At 35.1% G+C, this 24685-nt stretch overlaps 1 protein-coding gene across 1 annotated transcript in view; it reads left to right on the forward strand.

Moving 5' to 3' along the window:
* The window catches only part of LOC145298013 (uncharacterized), a 121806-nt gene that overhangs the window by 76095 nt on the left and 21026 nt on the right, over nt 1–24685 (forward strand). Inside the window, exons 4-9 of the mRNA XM_080144290.1 lie at nt 7538–7653; nt 8761–8905; nt 10530–10624; nt 15391–15513; nt 17333–17441; nt 20511–20674. Coding sequence (XP_080000416.1) covers nt 7538–7653; nt 8761–8905; nt 10530–10624; nt 15391–15513; nt 17333–17441; nt 20511–20674 — 752 coding nt within the window. The remainder of the gene's footprint in view (nt 1–7537; nt 7654–8760; nt 8906–10529; nt 10625–15390; nt 15514–17332; nt 17442–20510; nt 20675–24685) is intronic.

Genomic DNA, 24685 nt, shown 5'->3' on the forward strand with positions numbered 1-24685 from the left:
GAACGCGGTTAGAGCTCTAAATCTTTTGGCTCCGATTCTAAGTGATGGCACTCAAGTCATTTTTTTTTAATTAGTACTAATTAGGTACAATATAATATTCAATAGCAAGTTGACTCTGTAATAATAAATATGAAATCTGTATGAATTAAAATATATTTAAGCGTATTTTACATGCCAGCAAGGCCGGGAGACTTCTATCAGCAAGTTGAAATGCAAAATGTTAATTTCGATTTGGCAACATATTGTTATTTTTTACTGAACATGCCAAAATTTAATTCATATCTTCAAGTCATTTAATATTAAATCCTTCTTACGTATCTTTCAATGGCTACATCAGTAGGGAATGCATCTGGAGTGCTAAATGTTTTGGTTTCAATTCTGGCTAGTGGCACCTCAGTCATATTTTTTAGAAGCTTTTAAAATCACTACTATTGTCGCAGTGCGCTCACATTGTAGCTTATGTTTTGCCATGCCGGCCATTTTTTTCATCGGTGAACAATCTCATATAAACCACCTATAACCATCTTATCAAATCAAATTGAGGTGAAGTAAACTTAATTTCAACTTTTCTCGATGAAAATAGATAGCAGTGATTTTGGTTCCAAGCTGAATCGAACATAAACACAATCAATTTACACATGGAATTCTTTTGGTTGTATTTGATTCGACGGAGAATTAATTCTGTTCATTTTTTTTTCTCTCTCTGAGACTGGCGCATGTTGTAACAATACCTTCTCATAAATACATTTGGTGGCCGACCCGCAGCTTCGCCCGGTCCCCTGCGGGAGCTGGGCATGAATCTCAAAGACCATATGTGGGGGGAAACCCCACATATAAGACCATTGCTCTTGTGGCAATCAGTTATTGGTCAATGTAGGGGAAAACCTTCATACCAATTGTCACTATCCAGCTCCCCTACTCATGGGGAGTTGTTCCCCATTTCCCCTTCACTCTCCACATTAAAAAACGGCCTTGTGCTTAATTTGCTCAGTGGGGAAGCAAATAAGTACAGAAGATTCAGCCGGACACGAGCCCTGGCCGGCCAGAGGAGTAGGAGGAGACTCCTGAACGATGACTGACGCTACCAGTCACGTCGATCGAATCCAGCAGCAGCAGCCGCTCCAGCTTCAGCCCAACAGCAGTAATTCAAAGAGCCCTTTCAAGGCTAGGTTCCTACGAAAGATCTTCCCCTTTTTTTCACTGCCTGTCGCCTCCTGCAACTTCCAGCGATCCTGCAGCCTTCAGCTTCCTGCACCTCCTGCCTGCAGCTTCAGCTTCCTGCATCTCCTGCCTGCAGCACTCAGCCTTCCTTCGGTGCAGCTCAGTTCTGCCTTGCAGTCTGCTGCCTTCCTGTTCCAGTCCCGGAGGCCGTTTCTAGACTGCTCCAGTGCCTAGGCCCCCGGTTCCTGACCAATCCAGACTACGTCGAGACTCTAGACCATCCTAACGTCTAGTCTCTAGTTCCTAACGTCCAGCCGATCAATCCAGACCAGGACGAGTACCAGAGACCATCCTAATATCTAGGTTCTCGTTCCAGATTCCCGAATCCAGACTACCCATATGGTCAGCTGACTACTCCAGACCTGATCAACACCTCCAGGTCACTCCCACGTCCAGCAGACCAGTTCCTACAATATTCATTTCTGACAAATAAAAAGGCGACCTTTTGTCCTTTAAACGAACATCCTGTGTCTGTCATTCTTCTTTGCCTATTCACCGTTTTTCTGCCTGTGTCTACCTTATTAGTTATTGGGTCGATTGTCTCCGGACGAACGGCTCCGCAACACTATATATTAGGTACAATGTAACATTCAATAGTGATTTGGCGCTGTAATAATAAATTCGAAATCTGCATGAATTAAAATATCATATTTAAGCGTATTTCACGAACTCCCTAGTCAATAAATAAAACAATATAAATCAAACATTTTGACTAACACAGGCCTCAACGAGTTATAGATTTTTCTTTCTTTTTATTTTCTACATTGTCAAGCTATAACGTTGAACGCTGAAGATAGTCGACCTCTCCTGTTGTCAAATGGTGACAATTGTTAATGTCTTAAATTTTATTTTGGAGAAAACGCTGGTCACGTGTGTATAGATCCAATATTTCTATAGCAGAGGGAACCGTAGAATGAAAGAAATAAGAAAAAGAAGTCATTTTTAAAAATAAATTTGATTCTAGAAGATTTGATTTTTAAATAAATTATAACAAGTTAAATCAAATATTTCGATCAACTCAGGCCGTCATCATCATCAACGGACGCTGAAGATGAAAGTTTGAGTTCCCTGAAATAATTGAAACATATTGTTTTCATTTATTAGAAAAAAAACCCTACTCGTATCTATCTATCTATCTATCTATTTATCTGTCTATCTATCGATCCATCTATCTATATCTATCGATATATATATATATATATATATATATATATATATATATATATATATATATATATTGGGTGATCCCCAAATCTAATTAGGCTCCGATTCTTAGTGTTTTGTCTGAATGAAATGAAACTTTGGTCATAACTAGTTTATTATATTCAAAACATCATATCAAAACACTAGGGTCTTTGGCCTTTTTTCTCCGTTCTACAGCATATGTTCTAGATGGCCTCCATTTAGCTTTTGTTTTTTTGGGGGGGTCACACTGTATATATATATATATATATATATATATATATATATATATATATATATATATATATATATATACACACACACACACACTAGTTATCTGCTTAAATATGATATTTTAATTTATGCAGATTTTGGATTCATTATTATAGGGCCTATTCTCTCTTAATCATTATAATGTACCCAACATATAATAGTTATTTTAAAAGTATAAAGAAAATATAACTTAGGTGCCATCAGCTAGAATCAAAAACCAAAATATTTCACGCTCCGGCCTCAGTTGTTACTATTTGAGCTATCGTCAGATGAATAAGAAATAGTTAAACATGAACCAATCTTAACAGCTAAATATATATATATGTGCAAGAAAACACCACGTCGACTTATGCCTGCCATGTTCCAATTTTGTTCTACTTTTAACCCCTTAACAGCTATTTTTACTGACTAAAAACCAAATCGAATTTTTTCTGCAGAGCCAAAAATTGATAGGAGTTTGATAGAGACCGTTCCTCAGACAGGCAGACAGACAGACAGACAGACAGACAAGATCACTTTCATATATTCATATATATCTATATGATTATAAAACTCTGTGGACCATGCGCCATTGCCTGTAATCTTTGATTATCAGGAGATTCACAAATTCATTTTTTTCTTGATCCTCATCATTAAAGAGACTCCAAAGAACACCTGTTTGAATCTCTTGTTGGATCTACCCAATTGAACCTAATACTTTCATTGGATTTCTGCAACACTAATTATTAGACATTGCTAAGTATTTTTTTATTTTCCTATAAACTTTTACTTTCCTTCACAAACTTTTATAACTACCGTTTTCAAATATTGCGCTAAACAGTCTAATTAAATTTTTATCGGTATATTCCTTTTGCTAACGTTTTTTCCTCTGAGGAGACAAACCTATCTTTAAACTCCATGGAATAATAAATTTTTCTCACTTTTTTTGTATTTCGTGTTTTGAATAAAATATTTTGAATTTAATTTTACAATATCGTGAGATCTATTACTTTATGTGCATATGTATACATATTAAAAAGTTTGACATGTTGAGGTAACCTACATCTAAAATTTCAAGTGTTTAGACCCAAAATTGGCGGAGGAGTTTGGTAGAGTCTGCAAAGGTCAAATTTGTAAACTTTGACCTCTTAGCAGCCACATTTTCGCCCAAAAACTGATTAAAAAGCTTGCTGCATGTCTGAATACCCTTTATGTCAAATTTCAAATGTCTAGACCCAAAATTGGCTAAGTAGTTTGCTAGAGACCGCAAAGGTATAATCTTTTGAACTTTGACCTCTTGGCAGCCAAATTTTCGACTAAAAACCGATTAAAAAGCTTGTCCTATGTCTGAATACACTTTATGTAAAATTTTAAATGTTTAGGCCCAAAATTGGTAGAAACTGCAGAGGTCAAATTAAAAAAAAATTTTGACCCCAATTTTGACCCCTTAGCATTTATTGTTTTGGGTCAAATTAAATGAAAAAGTTTGATCCATGTCCAAGTAAGCTACATCTAAAATTCCAAGTGTTTAGACCCAAAATTTGCAGAGGAGTTTTGTAGAGTTTTCAAAGGTCAAATCGTTGAACTGGTCGAAAACCGATTAAAAAGATTTTCCCAAACCTTAATACCTTTTATATAAAATCTCGAGTCTGTAGACTGAAAATTGACAGAGTTGTTTGGTAGGGAAGTGTACACACACAGACACACACGCACAGACAATTTTACTGAAACATCGTTAAGTTCATTACCCTCACAGCAGCAGCCGTATAGCGTAATGGTGAGAAGCCTCATTTGGGCGGTCGAGTTTCTATCCTGGTTTTAGGTAGTTGCCTATCTAACCGCACTGATGAGCTGTGAAACAGCGAAACAGTACTGTATGTGGATGACTATATATATATTGTTACGACATATCCCAGTCCTACTGGGGACGGTAGAGATGGGTGACGGAGCGAAATATATAAAAAAAATAAAGTTTCCCAGGTTCCTTGATAATTCGTTGTTATGGGAATGGGACAACCGTCCCGAAGACAACAATAAAATGAAATGTACTGGACAACGAAATCACATAAGAAATAACGAGGACAAATATCGTTGAAAAATTAACAAACTTTTATTTATATAAAAATAAAATAAAATTCAATTCAATTCAAGAAAATTAAGTATGCCTAACTAAATGAAATGATTTAATGATTCAAATTCTACCGAGAGAAAAATATATTAGCAGTCAATGTTCACATAAAACAAGAAATCGTCTGCTCAGTTAGATACAGGTTCTAGGGTAAGAGAAAGATGTTGGAGAAATGAATGTTTTGATTGAAAAACTCACTTAATATCCTTTGAAATGCGACCTTTCTTTCGTCTCTTTTTTTTATACATATTTCTTTCCTGTAAATTATTTATATTTGATTACGCGCGCGCAGGTTAATTTTCATATTTTCGTCCTTCGGATTATTTATGTTTCATTACGCGCGTGCGTGTTAATTGCTCCAAATATTCGTTTCCGAAGCTCATCGAAGCCCTTGATTTATAGTAAAAGTTTCACTGCTCCATGGTTCCTTCCTTTGCTGGGTTCATTCTTTTATTCAGTCAATATTCTAACTTTGACCGCTGATCATCGGCTGGTGTTGTTGATATTTACCTCAGCGACACCGCTACCACGTCGTCGTCGCCTTTCGCCGGCTTTGCCAACCCGACCTTCGCTGAATTACGTCTTATCGCTTTGAAGCGCGAAGCTCCACTGCCTGTTGACAACTTTTTTCAGGCCCCTCTCTCTATATACGATCTACCTCTCTCTTTCTCTACACAGTTTCTCTCTCTTATTTCTCTCTATCTTTCTTTTTTCTTTCCTTTTACACTCTTCGTTCACAGTATCTGTCTCTCCCTTCTCCTCCTATTCGCAGGCCTCCTTCTCCCCTTTTTCTTCTGGTTTGTTTACAAAATGTGACCGAGCAGACGTGAATTGAATTCTTTTGGCGCGAAAAATGATACAGTGAATAAAATATACTGAAAATATATCTTCTCTCGGCTAAAAATCAATAAAATAATTTATCATACATTTTAATAAATGTATCACAATATATATATATATATATATATATATATATATATATATATATATATATATATATATATATATATGAGGGTGGAGAGTTGTATGTTTTGATTTCTATTCTAGTTGATGGCACCCAAGTCACATAAACAATTTTTAGTTTTGATCTCACTTCTATATATTATATTAGGTTTCATATAATAATCGGTAGAGAATTGTCTCTATAATATTAAATACATAATCTGCAGGAATTAAAATATCATTTACTTAGAGGGACGGTTCATCAAGAACTTGTTCACGTTGGACTTGAAGACAATCAGATTGTAGTCAGCTGGAAAGCGGGCAAACGGAAGAGAGTTCCACAGGCGTGTAGTTCTAAGAAAGAAGCTTTGTTCATGGAATCTACATTTAGGTTTAGGCACAGATAAAGAGTGTGGGAAATTGTTGATAGTGGTTTTGGTTAGACAAGTGTTTTTCGCGAAAGTCTGGCGAGAGGGGAACCATAGATTGAAGCTCAGACGAGCACTTGCCATGAAAATAACGATAAAGCAGAAACAGGCTCGCAATGTCTCTTCTGTGGTAAAAAGGTTTCAGGGAAGAGAAAAGGGTATCCTCCACTAAGCTACGAAGTCTATTTTGAACTCTGTCAAGACAGAATAAGCTGTTTCTAGCAGCTCCTCCTGCCCAGATGTTTTATTCTATATTTCCAATTCAAATTTCAATGGCTGATTCTGATTGATTTTTTTGTAAATCTTTAAATATTTAGCTATAAAATTGTTTTTTTTTTTTTTTAAATTTTGTTTTTAATTTTTGGATTACCGTAAAACCCCATATAATATATGCCTATATTTTTGATAACGTAAAAATACACTTGTGAGGAAGGGGTGATCTATAAGAATTTAGTTTTACTGGTTGTTTAAAATCAATAAATGGTACTAGCGATGGTAAATTAAATTTAAAAACAAAAAAGGAAAAAGCAAGGAAAATAATCGATTTTTGGCATCGGAAGATAGGCACAAATTTTTCCGATTCTAATACAAATTCCGATACCTTAAAAAATTCTGATTTTTGTGATTCCAGATCCCGATTTTGATTAATCGTCCAAACACTAATGAACACTCATTCCAGCATGGACTTCTTTCTTTTTCTTTTTTTTCTCACATTAAGGTTTTACAGGTGAGGCTAAGTCGGGCTGTTTTATCTCTAATTTATAAAATTCACTATGTCTGTCTGTCTGTCTGTCTGTCTGTCTGTTTTCATATTTTCAAACTCTATCTCCTCCGAAACTAAAAGTCGCAGAGCTGCGCTAGGGGCCTCAAATGATTCATTTTTTTATGGACCGTTCTTTTATGGGTTTTTAGCCAGTTAAAATAGTTTTTAATGGGTAAAAATTGAAAAATACATTTTGCACATTCATCTTAGTTTATTTTTAATTTTGAATTTTAATCAGTTCATATGCGTGTCACGTTGGTACAGTCATAACGTCACCAGTTTGAATGCTACAGTTTTGCTTTCGGTTTCGATTCTAGCTGATGGTATCCAAATGCTTTTTTTTTTTTACTTTTGAAATCACGACTCTAAAATAATATATACGAAATCTGGACAAATTAAAATATATTTTTTTACGATCGGGCAAAGCCGAGCGCACCCCCTCTAGTAATGGCTGTATTACTATTTACTCAATTTGATTCAGGTTATGATTCCTCACCTCTGCAGACAACAATTGAATATTCTTTCTATTAATAAATGATTGAACTTCAAAACTCCTGATGACGTTTATCTATGTTTTTTTCGTTTATTCTGAAAGTATTATTTAATTTTTTTTTATTTCAGCCGTCAACTGTTGGATGCAACCGATGAATCTTAATTTAAGGTTGGAAATACCTTTTAAAAGTGTCGTTGATATTTTTCAGTTTAAACATTCATTTCAAGAAATCAGCAACACTTTTGTGAGTATTATCCTCCATTTCAACATTTTTCATTCCATTTGAAAAAAAAAAACCCAAAAAACAAATGTATTAGAAAGAACAATTTTCTGAATGCTGATAAAATCTAGTTGACCCTGTGACCCGTTAAGACATTGTACATTAGAACCCTTTACTATACTAAAACGGCAATCACCTTAGGTAGCTTCCTCCAAAGGAGGAACTTTCATGAAAATATCAAATTTACAAGTAGTCACATAAGCCAAAGATTTCTCTTTGAGAAAAATTTGTGGTGCTATCTGGAGTCTGAGTGACAAAAAGTCTCCCCAGATTTCCAATATTCTCCACCTCTTTCGAAAACCTTTGCAAATTATTTTGCATTATCACAGCAGTCGTCTGCCATTGATTTCTTATTGGTAGCGACCATTGGTCTTCACTGGGATATGGGTGGCAATAAGCCTCCCCAAGGTCCCAGTCCTTCTCGCACCTATCCAGCAGAAGTCTGATTAGTTTATGATGATGGAGAAATAAAAAAAAGAGTGGAGGGTGACTAACTAGTGGTTTTTCTTTGTGTTTTACCTCTGTTATCGTTTCTGTATGCCCAGCTAGCGCCCGCAGATCATATGTATTAGTCTCTGCATGCAAGGGTTTTCCTTAATATTTCAGCCGTTTTTATTATTGTTATCCATTATATCTTCTCAGCATGGACATGTAGAGAGGGGGGCGTTATAGGGGTGTCCAAGCACCTGCCCCTTTTACTCCTGTTTTGAAAGTGTCCTTTTCAGATGAACGTATTATAGGCCTGTGTCTCACCGAAACGGTGTTCATTACTATATTTTGGACATTTTTTTTTTTTTTTCACTTGAGCACCTTCTCTGAAAAACAGTTCTCAGCGTGTCAGTTTCTCAGTCATCTCCAATCTCCAATATTCTTTTTTCAAAGTATTTTGGTATTGTTCCTAGTGCTCCTACTATTATCGGTGTTATCTTAAAAATTCGTCTCCACACTGATTATTATTATTTATTCATTATTTATATTCGATAATTGTATTAATTATAACTTTATGCTTATGCTATAATTTTCAAATTATATTTGAAAATACTGTTGTATCGTTCTTTGTCTTTATTAAAGATCAGAAACACACCAGTAAAGAATGTCCGGACGTGTGTCTGCGAGGAGCAGCTGAATGCAACGTTGGATTACTTTGTGCATAATTTAAGTCCCATTCCTTCATCAACTTCCAATGTGCCACTGAGAGTTGAGGTCAAAGGAACAGGTAAAGTTCAATTCGATTTTTAGAAGATGAAATTTTGTTCCATTCTTTTAATAAATATTTTTTTTTAAATTACACAAATTAAAAGACAAACAGATGTTTGTTATTCATGTTAAATCTTGTCTACATAAATAAAACAGTAGATGTGTGTATATGTGTGTGTAAATCTTTAACCGATAAACTCTTAACTATTGGTCACGTAACACTGAAATAAACAGGAAATAGTAATCGTACACCAATAATGGTTTATATCTAGTACAATCTTTGTTTGGATAGATGAATAACGCGTACAGACATATATCAGCAAATTGAAATGCAAACTGTCTATTCCAATTTGCCGACATATTTTTACTTCTTTTTGCACATGCCCAAATTCAATTCATTTTTTAAAGTCGTTTAATATTAAATATTCATTACCTATCTCTCAATAGCTACATCGATAGAAAATCCGGCTGGAGCACTAAGTGTTTTGGTTTCGATTCTAGCTGATGGTACTCAAGTTTTTTTTTTTTTTTTTTTTTTTTTTTACCTTACTTTACTTTACTAGGCACAATATAATATTCAATGGAGAATTGGATTGGTTCTGTAATAATAAATACAAAATCTACACAAATTAAAATATATTTAAGCATATTTTATGACCCACCAACCTTCAACCTCCTGAAGACTGTCACTTAGAACAGATTATTAACACTTTGTCCGTTGTGCCATGAATTCATGCGGATATTGATTACATCGGCTAAAATGTTGTGAAAATTGCATCCAAGACGAGAAAAGTCATTTGAATAATCGAAATAATACAAATATTTCAATATAATAAAATAAACAAGAAAAAAAAAGTGATCAACATCTGATAGTTTGATCTAGTTTCAGTGTTGTTTTCCAAACAGCTATTAGTAAGAATAAAAGATAGTATGAGGGCCGTTCCCAAAAGAGTAAAGCTGACTATTTTTTTACCTCAACAAGTTGAAGAGTTGCGAAGACGGGTGTGGTACCATTAAAACAAGCGACCTTTTGAGCTCTAGAATTTATTTTTCTAAATGTACTTTTTCCAGGAATTCAATGACGCATCTCTATTTCTTATGCACATCTATGGACGGGGCTGCTTTCTTAGTCTCACACCGTCAATATCTGCAACAGAGAGGTGAAAATTTCAGGTTATAAATGCATAAGTTCAGTCATCATGATAATTGAAGTTGCAGTCCCCACTGATCCATTTGAACGGAATAAAAAAATAGGAGGCATTACTTTTGGAACGCCTGTCGTATTTTTTTTCTTTTTTTTCTTTTTTTTTTTTGTCTGATTTGCGCATACACTAAATTTGTTCCTGATGATACCAAACAGATTTTATTATGATTTATGTCCATTAGTTTTTTTTTTTAATTAATTTATTTATTTATTATTTTTTTATTTTTTTTGCAATAACCAGTTCAGTTAACTGCATCATAGTGTGCAAGATTTGTATGTGTAAATTTGATAGTTTTAGAGTTTCAACTGGACACACAGACAGAAATAGGGTTTTCCTTTATAAAATTATTTCCTCTATACTTAGGACAGGGACATGACTAGTTCCATGAATTTATATGAAAAGCAAAGGCAATAAACTTAATTTCTTTTGTAATTTTAGTTTTGGCATCTGATGGCAAAAGGCAGCCTTTTAATCATGTTTATGACTTCTTGACATTTGATCAAGAGCCGATGATCGATAATAAAATGTTTGAGGTAAGTTTCTTATGATCCTTTGTTTTTTGTTCTCCCCTCCAACTCTCTCTCTCTTTTTTTTCTTTCTTTTCTTTTTTTTTTTTTTTTTTTTTTTTTTTTTTGTAAATGCATCCGTGCACCTCCTGCACCATTCTAAGAAGCTGTGTGTTGGCCAGTCCATCAAAAAATAATAACATTTTATCCAGATGTCGGTTTATGATGTTGATGCTAAAAAAAAAATACCATTTTCATTGCTCCTATTTACTTGCCTCTTCACAAGGCGACACAAGGTCGGTTTCTAATGTGAGGAAAATCCAGCTCCCATTTACTCAGCTGCTCATTCCAGGATTTTACACCTTTGGACTTGATGCACTTGTCATGCCGACCCTATTTATGACTTAGTACTCCTATCAAAATCAAATGTTTATGACTTGGTACTCCTAGCAAAATCAGATGTTTAAATTTGGAATGCTTTTAGTTTGTGTGACAAAAACTAACATACTTTTTCTCTTTCTGAGCATATTTGTGCTACCAAAGCAATTTATATGAAGATACCGGTTTCCTAACCTAAAATGCACCAAACATTGATGTTTCCCTTTGTATAACTTAAGCATGGTCTTCAATGTCAAAAGCAAAAACAACTATATTTCTCTCCAAACCAAACCAAACACCAAAAAATAAATATTTTAAGATATAAAAAAACTTGAAGCATAAAAACTTTTTCAAACATGACCGGATTCAGTATTAAATAACCTGGAAAGGATATTTATGCCACAAAACAAAACAACAAAATCAAACATCATGAATAAATATTTGAAGCTACTAGGGGTGGGGGCTTTGCACGGTCGTAAAATACGCTTAAATATGATATTTTAATTTGTTCAGATTTTGTATATATTATAATAGAGTCGTGATTTCAAAAGTAAAAAAAAGTATCGAAACCGAAAGCAAAATTGTAGCATTCAAAGCTGGTGACGTTACCACTACACCAACGTTACATGCATATGAACTGATTAAAAATAAATTAAGATGAATGTACAAAATGTATAGCGATTTGTTAAATTTTTTACCCTTTTTGACCCCTTAAAAACAATCACGAGGTTGTTTGCTCAGCAACCGACAAGGCTAATATGCTTGCCAGCCGGTTTGCCTCGAACTCCAAACTGGACCCTACCAACCACCCCCTGCCTGACTTTCCTTTGCGGACAGACGCCACGCTAGACGATCTAAAAATCACCCCTGCTCAGGTACACATTATCATAAAAAACCTTGACACTTCAAAAGCATGTGGGCCTGATCTCATCCCAGCTGTGCTATTAAAAAAGTGCTCAGCCGAAGTAGCTCCAGTTCTCTCCAAACTCTACAACAAATGCCTTAATGAATCATGCTTTCCGGGCTGTTGAAAAACTGCTTCTGTGGTACCAATATTCAAGAATTCTGGCGAAAGAACTGACTCATCAAATTATCGCCCCATTAGCCTCCTCCCACTTTTCGCCAAAATATTTGAGACCATAATTAACCATGCTCTAGTCTGGCACCTTACAGATGCTAAACTTCTGACTGACAAACAATATGGATTTAGACATGCCCGTTTCACAGCTGACATCCTCACTGTAATCTCTGAACGTATATACCATTCACTGGACAAAGCGGGGGAGGGCAGAGCGGTAGCTCTAGATATATCTAAGGCTTTTGACAGGGTATGGCACAAAGGTCTCCTCAGGAAAATTAAATCATACGGTATCACTGGTAGAATACTTAACATAATTAAATCCTTCTTAGATAAGAGAAAAATCCAGGTTGTCCTTGATGGCCGTATGTCTAAACAGTGTGATATAAATGCGGGAGTACCTCAGGGTTCTATCCTTGGACCTCTATTGTTCCTAATATTTATTAATGACCTCCCCGACAAAACTGCCTCTGAGATGGGTATATATGCTGATGACACTACACTCTATAACAGGCATGACAGGAAAACAAACGAACACATATCTAAAGAAATGGCAAAAACACTAGAGGATGACCTCCAATCTGTAGTGGAATGGGGACATAAATGGATGGTCACATTCAATGCTGCCAAGACTAAACTGGTTTCCTTCAATAATTACAAGAAACCTTTTCTGCCACCAATAACAATGGCCAGTGACTCCCTGTCTGAGAGTACATCTTTCAAACTGCTTGGCCTAACGTTCACAGGAAACATGAGTTGGAACAATTATATTAAAAACATTGCCAGGGCCACTGCGAAAAAGGTAGGCTCTCTCTACCGTGCTAGAAAACTGCTGACACCTGAAAGTATCCTGTACCTCTATAAGGCCACCATTCGCCCATGTATGGAGTATTGCTGCCACATTTGGGCTGATGCATCTGCTACTAGTCTCTCGCTCCTAGACAAGGCTCAAAAAAGAGTCGCCAATCTGATAGGCCCTGAACTGGCATCTAAGCTTCAACCTCTGTCCCATCGACGAAACGTTGCATCCCTCTGCCTATTCTACAAGTATTTTAATGGTGAATGCTCTGACGAACTGCAGACACTTGTGCCCCCATGACGTAGACACCCTCGACAAACCCGACAGGCAGCTAAATCCCACCCCCACGCAGTAGAGATCCCTAGATGTAAAAGATCTTTCTACTCCAGTAGTTTCTTCCCCAGAACCGTTAGACTCTGGAATTCCATTCCAAGTTCCTGCTTCTCCAACTGTACTGATATGCAGAAGTTCAAGTGCAACGTGAACCGACATCTTGCTGCCCAAATCCCAACATAGTGCCCCAGTAGTTGCTGCCCCTGATAGTAGCCCCCTACATCAAAGTGGCAATGCGCCTTGTTTGGGGTGAAAATATAATTAAAAAAAAAAAAAAAAAAAAATTTTAACCAGCTAAAGACCCATAAAAGAATGGTCCATAAAAAATCCAATCATTTGAGGCCCCTAGCGCAGCTCTGTGACTTTTAGTTTCGGGAGAGATAGAGTTTGAAAATATGGACACAGACAGGTAAACATAGTGTCTTTTATATATTAGATAATCAATCTAAAGCATTAAGAATTTTACCAAAATAACTGTATTCAGAATTAAATAACTCGAAAAGGGTTGATATGCCGTAAAACCAAACAGCCAAAATCAAACCAAACTCTTTCTGGACACATTGTGTATATGAACATTGTTAGAACAGATTCTTCATAATGTCTATTTGGTAGTATCTTTATCTGGTTTGTTGGAGATCTCTCCAGGCAATTAAAATGCATGCAACAATCTTTGGCGACTACAACTCTATAAAAACTGGAATTACTTATATCCTAGAATATATTCGTTACACATGTTTACACACATGTTAATATGCAGAGACCCAACATGTGGTAAACTCCGTCGCAAAGAACACAAGAAAGGGAGAGGAAAGAACTTCAACTCGTTGTTTTAGGTTTTAATAAAAGACCTTTATTCTGCCTTCTCCCGCCACGCGTGACTTCTTGTTACGACAGGGACGTCACCCATGTGTCTCTAATGTGATCGTGATCATTGGTCAGCGTACACGTTCTTCGTTTTTATAATCTTTTTCCTTGCTGTGACGTCATATCGCACACGGCTCGGTCATTTGCATACAGCTGCTATACGCGCGTTTGCACTCTGTTACATTCTCAGCATTTGCTTATTGTACGCTGAAAACTACAGTTGTTTGCTTTATTGCATTACTAAGCAGTTATGTTCGTCTTAAGAAGAATAGCGCCGACGCAATTTGACTATGAATACATATTTAATGAACAAGGCAATCAAATGTAACAGACAACATAACAACAATACTCACAAGACCAAAGCAAGAAAAAAAGATGAAAAATAGTTAGAATTTCAGCCAAATACAGAGAATAAATGGATAAAATAAAATTTTAAAAATCGATACTAAATAATAGTTATCTCCCCTTCATATTATTTGCTTAATCTCCTATCAATATAATAAAAAACTGATACTAGCAGAGGTCTCTTTTCTCTCTGTTTGTATCAAGTACAGGATATCCAAAAAGTCATTGAAGGGTTTTGAACTGAAATAGATTTGTTATTATATATTTTTGATTATACCTTTCTGTAATTTTAACACAATCTGACTAAGATATTGGGAAATTTAAACAAATAAAAAATGCAAAATTCAAACACTTTTTATTCATGAAAACCAATGTCTTTTAAATGTTGCTCATTTTCAGCTTCGCATATTTGTGCTCTTTCCAAAACATTATTCATAACAGATTGCAGAATCTCTGGATTGCGATTTAACTCCCTTATTTCGTTCTACGAGCTGGCAGACCTCGGAGCGTCAAACTTCAAACCTTGCAAGAATTGAAGGAAAATATCAGGAACAAAAAAAAAAACAAGGAGTTAAATCGCAATCCAAAGATTCTGCAATCTGTCATGAATAATATTTTGGAAAGTGCACAAATATGCGAAGCTGAAAATGGGCAACATTTAAAAGACATTATTTTTCATAAAAATTGTTTGAATTTTGCATTATTTTAAAATTTCCCAATGTCTTAGTCAGATTGTGTTAAAATCACAGAAAGATATCATCAAAATAAAGAATCTGTTTAAGTTTGAAACCCTTCAGTGACTTTTTGAACAGCCTGTATTTGCAATTTACACACGTGTCTGAGTTAATTCTTGTTTATTTTGTCATTATGTCTTTGTCACATAATATAAAAGTTGGATCTTGATGTTCATTTTTTCATTACATTTTTTGTGCTTCCTCTCGGTTATCAATATTTTCTCCGGCATTGTAATACATTAAAAAATAATTTTCAATCCAGATCCCTGCAGGTGTTGTGTGCAATGAAAGCATCCATTTTAAGCCGCTTCCTCGGATATTGCCGCAGTTTTCAACGTACGGAGAAGTGATAAATGCACACAACAAACGTCTGTCAGTATTCAAGGTAATCTGTGAAATTACTTATTCTTTTATTTTAGTCTTTATTTTTACTAGGAAGCTACTATTTATGAAGACCCGAAGGCCACTCGAGGATAAAGGTTAATGAGTTTCAGAGAGACAACACCGTGATTATGTGGTGTAATAGTGGAGAATGAACAGAAGAATTTGATTATTTAAGAAGATGGCTTAATAAGAACGTGTTTACATTAGACTTGAAAACGACAATGTTATAGTCAGCCAGTAAGCAGCACCACAGTATTGTGTTCCAGAGATGGGTAGTTCTAGGAAAGAAATTCTGCTAATGGAAGTTTTGTTTAGTTTCATGGATAGTGAGAGAGAGAGATAGAGAGAGATAGAGAGAGAGAGAGAGAGAGAGAGAGAGAGAGAGAGACGGACGGAAGGAAGGACAGACAGACAGACAGACAGACAGGCAGAGAGAAAGGGAAATTATTGATAGTTGTTATAGTTAGACGAGTTTCTGTTGTGAATGTTTGAATGTTTTACAGGGGAGGAGGGCGTAACCATAGATTGAAACTTAATCGAGCACCTGCTATATAGTAGTCAGGTGGAAAGCAGGTAAACAGAAGACAGTTCCACAGGCGTGCTGTTCTAAGAAAGAAACTTTGTTTATGTAATCTACGTTTAAGTTTAGGCACAGATAAAGAGTAGGGGAATTTATTAACAGTGTTTTCAGCTAGACGAGTGTTTCTTGTGAAAGTTTTGCAAGGGGGACCATAAATTGGGGCTCAGGCGAGTATTTGCCATGAAAATAACGATAAAGCAGAGATATGCTCGCAACGTCTCTTCTGTGAGAAAGAGGTTGCAGGGAAGAGAAAAGAGCATCCCCTACTAGGCAACGAAGTCTATTTTGAACTCTATCAAGGCAGGATAAGGTTTTCCTAGCAGCTCCTGGCAACAGTTCTTCATTCCTGGATGTACCTGGCTCTTATATAGGTAGAGAATTGTATCAGCAGTGAAATATCTACTGGATCGATAGAAGGATCTCACCATTTTTCCAGAATGCTTCTATTCTATATTTTTCTATGTAATTCAGTGTTCTATGTTTGTACACTAAAACATTGTTAGACTCAATATATGATAATGTCAATAAAGAACATTAGGCCAAATAAAATATCAAATAATTATTAGGTACGTTCAAGACCAGAGACCTATTAACCTATGACTTTATATTAAAGCTAATCTTCATGTGGACTGTAAGACCAACTCTTATTATATTTTGTAATACAGATAGCTGTCAAACAAAAGAAAACAAAGGTCTTCTATAAATGCAAACAGGTTCTTGTTGAGCCGTCCTCTTAAATAATCCAAATTCTACCCAATCTTCGGACCTTGATAAGTGAGGATTCCCTTGTGAAAAAATTGTTTTTGAATAAAAAATTATATATCTATTTATATATATATATATATATATATGGTAGACATCGAAACCCTATAGGTTAAGGAGATTAATTTTCTAAAACATTCTTTGTCTTGCTTAGAATAATAAAAATTCTTTGATATGAAACTCAACCACTTCATTTCATTTCAATGAGAGTTTTTTGAAATTCATTGAATTACAATTTAATTTATTTGCTCTATCTTGCCTATCGAGCAATTCTTGTTTAGATGGGATAACTTATAGAATATTACTGCCAGTAATATTTTGTAAACCTACAATCTCACGTTTACATAACCACTGATTGTTAAATAAAAACTATTCCGAAAAAAAAAAAAAAAAAAATATATATATATATATATATATATATATATATATATTTGCTCATGACATTTTATAAATACCTTTTCTTTCCTTTTTTTTAAAGATTCTTCTGGATATGACTGCAAAACTAATCCGCACAGAATTTTATCCAGAAATAGATTCTAATTCCACATCCGGTGATTCAATCCGTCTTATTACAGATCACAGACTTGGTAAGTTCGGTGACAATTTTGTTGAACTCAAAGTTGAACAATTTCATTTTTGCATTTATTTCTTTATTCAGTCATTTAGTTTATCAAACACATTTTTATATTTCTGAATTTTTAAGATGAAAATTTGTAATTTGAATTATTTGTATTATTGCAACTACTGTTCTTGAAGTGTTAATTTCACAACGTCTCAGCCGATGTAACCTATGACCTTCTTCAGATGCATCTTGTCGAATTCAGGAATCTTTCATCCCACAAGGACCCATGACGTAATGGAATAAATACTAGGTTATATTCAGTTCTAAGTGACACTCTTTTGGAGACTAAAGGTTCAATCTTCAGTGCGGACGATACTATGAATACAAAACCAAAGTTTTGTAAAGATTTCAGAGTTTGAAAGAAATATTCCCCCCCCCCAAAAAAAAAGATTCCCCCTGAAAATGATCGAAGGTAATATTGGCTGAAACATTGGGAATAACACCCAAGACAGGAACAGTAGTCCGAATAATCCAAATTTTATAGCCTAATCAATTTTATCTATTTACGATGCTCTTTTGGAGGTTGAGGTTTCAATTCTCTCGATCATAAGTACTCTGCCAGATATATGCATGAACTTGGAATCTGAATTTGTAACATATTTTCCCTTCACTAGAGAGCCCAATCCTGAATCAGATGACCAGACCTTCATGTTCTTTAGATGTGCTTTACAACATTGTGTTAGTTACTTAAATTTTCTCTATCATTCTCCCTTGAATCAAGACTGTACATTAATCAACCATGGCTGCTTGTCCGGCAGTTTGTCTCCAACTCCACTTCAGACCCCTCAAACCACTCCCTCCCATAGTTCCCTTAGCAGACAGAAACCACACTTCACAAATTACCCCTTCTCATATCCGTGATATCATAGAAACATCGGCACCTCCAAGGCGTGTGGGCCTGATCTCATCCCTGCCATACCAATTAAGAAATGATACATTGAGTTAGCACCTATCCTCTTCAAACTCTTCAACAAATTCCTACCTAAGTCTTGCTCCTCTGATAACTGGAAAATTGTCCGTGGTATCAGTATTCAAGAATACTGGCAAAAGAACTTAATTATCACTCCATCAGTCTCCTCCTTGCCTTCATTAAAATTTTTGCATCTTAAATCAATCAAGCACTAGTCCACCATTTTGTAAATGCTAAGCTTCTTTCTGGCCAACAATATGGATTTAGGCAAACCCATTCTACTGCAGATATTTTAACTGTCATCTCTGAACACACATACCATGCACTGGATAAGGTACAGGAAACTAGAGCTGTAGCCCTTAATATATTCAAGCCTTTGACAATGTCTGGCATGAAGGACTTCTCACAAAAATTAAATCCTAATACTCAACATAATCAGATCCTTCTTGAAAATCCAGGGTATCATTGATGGCCGTATGTCTAAACAATATGGTATTAATGCAGGTGTGCCTCCAGGGCTCGATCTTTGAACTTTTATTATTCCTGATATTCATAAATGACCTCCATGATGAAATTGTATCTGAGATGGGTATATTATATATTGTTAATGACAACATGCTCTATAATAGAAATGAGGGAAAAACAAATGTACACATATCCAAGGCAATGGCAAAAACTCCAGAAAACGACCTTCTGTCAGTAGTGGAATATGAATGGGTTCATAAATTAATGATAACATTTAATGCTACTAAGACTAAGCTTCTTTCCTTTAATAACTAAAAAACCTTCTCAACCACCGATTGCCATGACAAATAGCATCTACCTTTCAAACTCCTCGGTCTAACATTCACTAGCAATATGAATTGGGGTAAATACATTGTAGACATTGACAAGACTGCTGCAAAGAAGGTGGGCTCCCTCTACCGTGCTAGAAAATTACTCACACCAAAGAGCATCCTGTATATTTACAAAGCCACAATTCACTCATGCATGGAGTATTGTTGGTGCATTTAGGCTGGAGCATCTAGCACTATTCTCTCACTCTTAGACAGGTTCAAGAAAAGACTCTCAAATCTAGTAGGTCCTGTGCTGTTGACTGTCGACCAAGCTTTAACCTCTGTCCCATCGTGAAAATGTTGCTCCCTGTGCCTGCTGTACAACTACGTTAATGGAATGTGCTCCGATGAACTTATAGCACTTGTGTCCCTTCAACATACATATTCTCAACTAACCCAACAAGCAGCAAAATCCCACCCATTCATTGCTGAGATCTGTAGATGCCAAAAAGTCTCCTACGTTTCCCTCCGACTGCTAGACTTTGGAATTCCTTCCCTGTTTCCTGCTTCTCTGACTGTACTAACCTGCTGAAATTTAAATATAACGTGAACAGATATCTTGCTGCCCAACTCCCCACAGTCCCCTGTTAGACATGATCCCAAATAATAGTCCCTAATGTTCCAAATGGCAATATGCTTTTTTTGGGTTGAAAAAGAGTAATAAAAAAAGTATACCACATAATAAAGTTCCAGTGGTGAGCATGTTTCCATCAACAGAGATGATCTTTCCTTCTTTTTTATTTAACTCCTTCAGTTTGATAAAATATAAACAAGTAAATTCAAAAAATAAAAATGCATGTTTGTTTATAAATAAACAAGCAGCTCGAGCACTGTAAAAGCGATGGGCGAGTGTTTATTTAAATGGACATTTGTTGAGATCATTTGCGAGCATCGATCCCATTGGCTGACGGGTAGAACTGCCGACTATCAATGCAATGGTTGTAGGTTCAATCACCGGTTTGGGAAAAGGTCTTAGTCTAGCCGCACTGATGAATTGTAATACAATGAAACAGTACTATATGTGGATGACTGTATATATATATATATATAGGCATTCTAATTTTAATTTCCATTTAAAAATATTAGGATCAAACTTGTAGCCTTTTGTTTACCTGACCGATCTTCTAACAACTAAGCTGAGGCAACAGTGGCACCAAAACTGTCACCAACCCTGATGGCTGATAAGGACACAGTAATACAAAATGCTATCACATGTGGTATGAAAAAGAAACAAAACATATCATATTTTCCAAGCTTTGAGAAATCATCAACCTTTGTTCTTTTGTAGGTATTCAATATGTCCTTGACAGCATATATGAGCCATGCCTCGTGAAGCCCGCAACGGGCACACCTTTAGAATTGCAGAAACTCACCTGGACTAATGTCTTACATATGGATGATATTTACAGCGTAATGCGATTAGACATCAAAACCTTTTCATACAAAGGGCAGGTAAGTGTGATGTGGTTTATCTAAGCTAAACTTTTTTACAGAATTATCTACATTTGTAGCAAACCAGACGAACGTCCGACTCCAAATCTGCAGTAAAGGGGTGTCCAATCAGATTTGGTTTCTAATATTAAAACTTCAAGTGAGAGTTTCAGTTTTGCAAATTTCTTAATTTGTCTGTTAAATTCATTTCATATGAATCTATTGTTCGCATTGGTTTCCCACAATATCTTTCTAGAAAAAAGACTTACTGGAAGGACCACATGAAGGTTGCCAACATCCTAAGTGAAAGTGTATCTATAGAACAAACTGATTCACACTTGGCACACACCCACATTATCAATCCATGTCGTTAACCACCGTGTCACCATCACTATAAACGTTTTTTTCTTTTTTTTTTCTATTCCATTTTCATCCCAAACAAGGGACAATGCCACTTTGATGTAGGGGGCTACTATCGAAGCCATAAGTTGCAGGGATAATTTGCAGAGAGATGAGCAGCAAGATGTTTGTTCACATTATACTTGAACTTCTGCATGTCAGTACAGTTGGGAAAGCAGAATCCCAGAAGAGAGTTCCAAAGTCTAGCAGTTCTGAGGAAAAAAACTAGGGATCTTTACTGTGTAGGGGTGGTATTTTGCTGCTTGTCGAGTTTGTCAGGGGTATTTACGTCAAGTGCTTGTAGTTCGTCAGAGCATTCACCATTAAAATACTTGTAGAACAGGCAGAGGGGTGCAACATTTTGTCGATGGAACAGGTTGAAGCTTAGATGACAGTTCAGGACTTATTAGGTTGGCGACTCTCTCTTGAACCCTGTCCAGTGAGAGACTAGTAGCAGATACACCAGCCCAAATGTGACAGCAATACTCCATACATAGGCGAATGGTGGCCTTATAGAGGTACAGTGTACTTTCAGACGTAAGTAGCTTTCTAGCATGGTAAAGAGAGCTTACCTTCTTCGCAGTGGCCCTGGCAGTGCTATCAATGTATCTGTTTCAACTCATGTCCCCTGTAAAAATTGATCCATGGAGTTTGAAAGAAGTACTTTCAGGTAACGTATCTTTAGCCATTGCTATTGGTGGTCAAGAAGGTTTCTTCTAATTATTAAAGGAAACAAGCTTAGTCTTTGCAGCATTGAATGTGACCATCCACTTATGTCCCCATTCCACTGCATATATGATAAACCAAAAGAATACCCGATTTAAAATCTGCAGTAAACAGTGTCTGCTCAGATTCAGTTACTGATATATAACTTCTGTCGAAAGTTTCAGCTTTCCAAATTTATTAATTTATTTATTAAATTATTAGGTGAAAGTACAGAATAGTTAACAAATCTCTGAGTGCCTTCCTACAAAACAATTATGTTATTATTTCAGCAGAATCAGTAAACTGCGGAAGATTATTTAGAAAGGTATTCTTAACACGAGGACGTCGGGACTTTGTTACCTATTCTGTACTTTCACCAAACAATGAAATAAATAAATTAAAATAAGTACAAAACTTGGCAAATCACAAGAGTAAGCGACCCAAAACAAAAAGTTTTAATATCAGGAACCAAATCTGACCATACACGGTTTACTGTGTATTTTGAGTTGAGCGTTCTGGTTGACTTCATTTGTTTTTCATAGAATCTTTGCTTATGCTTATCTTCTTAATGAATAAATATGGAAGTTAAGCCCTCTTCTCGTGTTAACGATAAAGTCAAAAGCATCTATTTCAAATTAATTCAACAATTAGATGCGCTATCTTTTATATACTACTCGTGTATATACGGTATCAGTCGCAATGTTAACTTATTTGCATATTGGCTATGAAAAAAAATTATTATTTGGGTTAGTTATTGATTTTTACTTCAGTGATTGTTTGGATTTTAATATAAAAATATTTCTGTTTTGCAATATTAATTTATTTAGCATATGTGTACAAATGTCGATCAACTTGATTTTCAACAAGTTGCGATCTATTTCGAAATTGCGAGTGAAAAGGCTGACTGATTTTTTTTCTTTCTTTTCCCTTTACGGTCACTTTTAAAAGATGAATAAATTAAGTTGGTATCTGGGTTTCAAATCTCAGGGTTGATGCACTTGCCATGCCTTACCACACTGATGAGTCGTGAGAAACACACACACACACACACACACACACACACACACACACACACACACATATATATATATATATATATATATATATATATATATATATATATATATATATAGTCATCCACATACAGTACTGTTTCGCTGTTTCACAGCTCATCAGTGCACTAGACTCAAGCAACTACCTCAAGCCAGGAATGAAACCCTACCACCCAAAACGACAGTCAGAGCTTCTAACCATTGCGCTTTTTGGCTGCTGCTATGCGGGCAGTGAATTAACAATGTTTTAACATTGTCCAAATACCTAAGCTCAATTTTTTTACACAAAGAGCATCGCTTAATACTACTTATGTATATACAATATCAGTTGCAACATAAACTTATTTGCATTTTGACTATGAAAAAGGACATTGTATTAATTAACTATTATTTGTTATTGATTTTTACTTCGATAATTGTTTTGATTAATCGCTTTATATATATATATATATATATATATATATATATATATATATATATATATATATATATATTGTGCGTATATTCAGGCAGCATATTTTCATTTAAACAAACATCGTTTAAAATAACAAAACTTCTGTTTAATTATACTTTTTCTTTTTCCGATTTTTATCATAATCTTTTTTCTGCGAAAATCAAAAAAAAAAAAATTAATATAAGTTCCACATGTGTCATAAACGTTTCTGAATCTTCGTCAAATCATCAGCTGGAAAAAAGAAAGGAATTTAAAACTCCAAATCTCATAGTAAAAACAATGCCTCTGCAACTAGTAAAACGTTAGAAAGAACCAATCTATCTATATAATACTAAAAGTCTATGGGTCTTGTATGTTTGCAATCAGATTTCCGGTTTTCAACATCCGGTTGCGCATGCGTTAATAGCAACGTCTGCAATCCGTTATTCCAATTCCGGAATTTTTATATCGTTTTTAATACAAACAATTTAATTTAATTTGATCAAATAGTTATTTATATATACAAATAATACATAGATTCATAGATAATTATAATATATATTATAAAATCTATTTATCTATGAATCTATTGATAATATGAAATATTACCCTATACAATTTATGGAAAGAAAACACCTCTCACTTTCCCTCTAATAGATTTCAACACTCCTACTCCCTCTGTTTTCGTTACGTACGCGAGAAATAGTTACGTGTATGTGTGAGAGAGAGAAAAAGGCAGTGATGTAAAACTGGATAGAGTTATCCCCCTTAACTAATGCAGACCTTTTTACTAGAGGGCGTTATTACAAAAAAATTTCTTTTTCTTCTTCCCATGTTTTTTAAAGTCGTCTGCTTACATTTCCAAACGGAAAGCTGAATCGGTAAATGCACACATTTCTATTACATTAAATAGTGTTTTCCTTTACACAATGGGTACTGAATGTTTGCTTAAATTAAATGAAAAAGTTACATTTTATTTTCATTTTCTATTTAAAAAGCCATTATTAACATGTGGAGAGATTTTTTTTTATTATTCTGTACTTTCAACTAACAATTTCATTTAAAAGATGATATATCAAAATTTGAATTTAACTATAATAAGGATTATGATACCTGTTCAGTGCATATTTACCTATAAGTATGACCAACCACTTATAATTCAGTAACTGTAATTTAAAAAAAAATAACAATTATAATAAACAGAACGACTCATAGAAATCTATCTATATTCTTTTTTCATTTTAATATACTTTCATAGAAATGCTTCTGTTATGTAAAAAAAAACTATTTTCTTTATGCCACAAGTGTCACGCTCATACATGAATTCCATAGCTAATATAACGTACTGACCCAACGGGTCACGGGTGGTCTAGTGTTATATATATAAGTTTAAATGCCCGTTGGGAGAGTGTAACTCTCATGATGATATTAAAGCTAATAACT

The sequence above is a fragment of the Euprymna scolopes genome, chromosome 2, assembly GCF_053919585.1.
Source record: "Euprymna scolopes isolate OS-2025 chromosome 2, ASM5391958v1, whole genome shotgun sequence".
In the NCBI taxonomy this organism is placed as follows: domain Eukaryota; kingdom Metazoa; phylum Mollusca; class Cephalopoda; order Sepiida; family Sepiolidae; genus Euprymna; species Euprymna scolopes.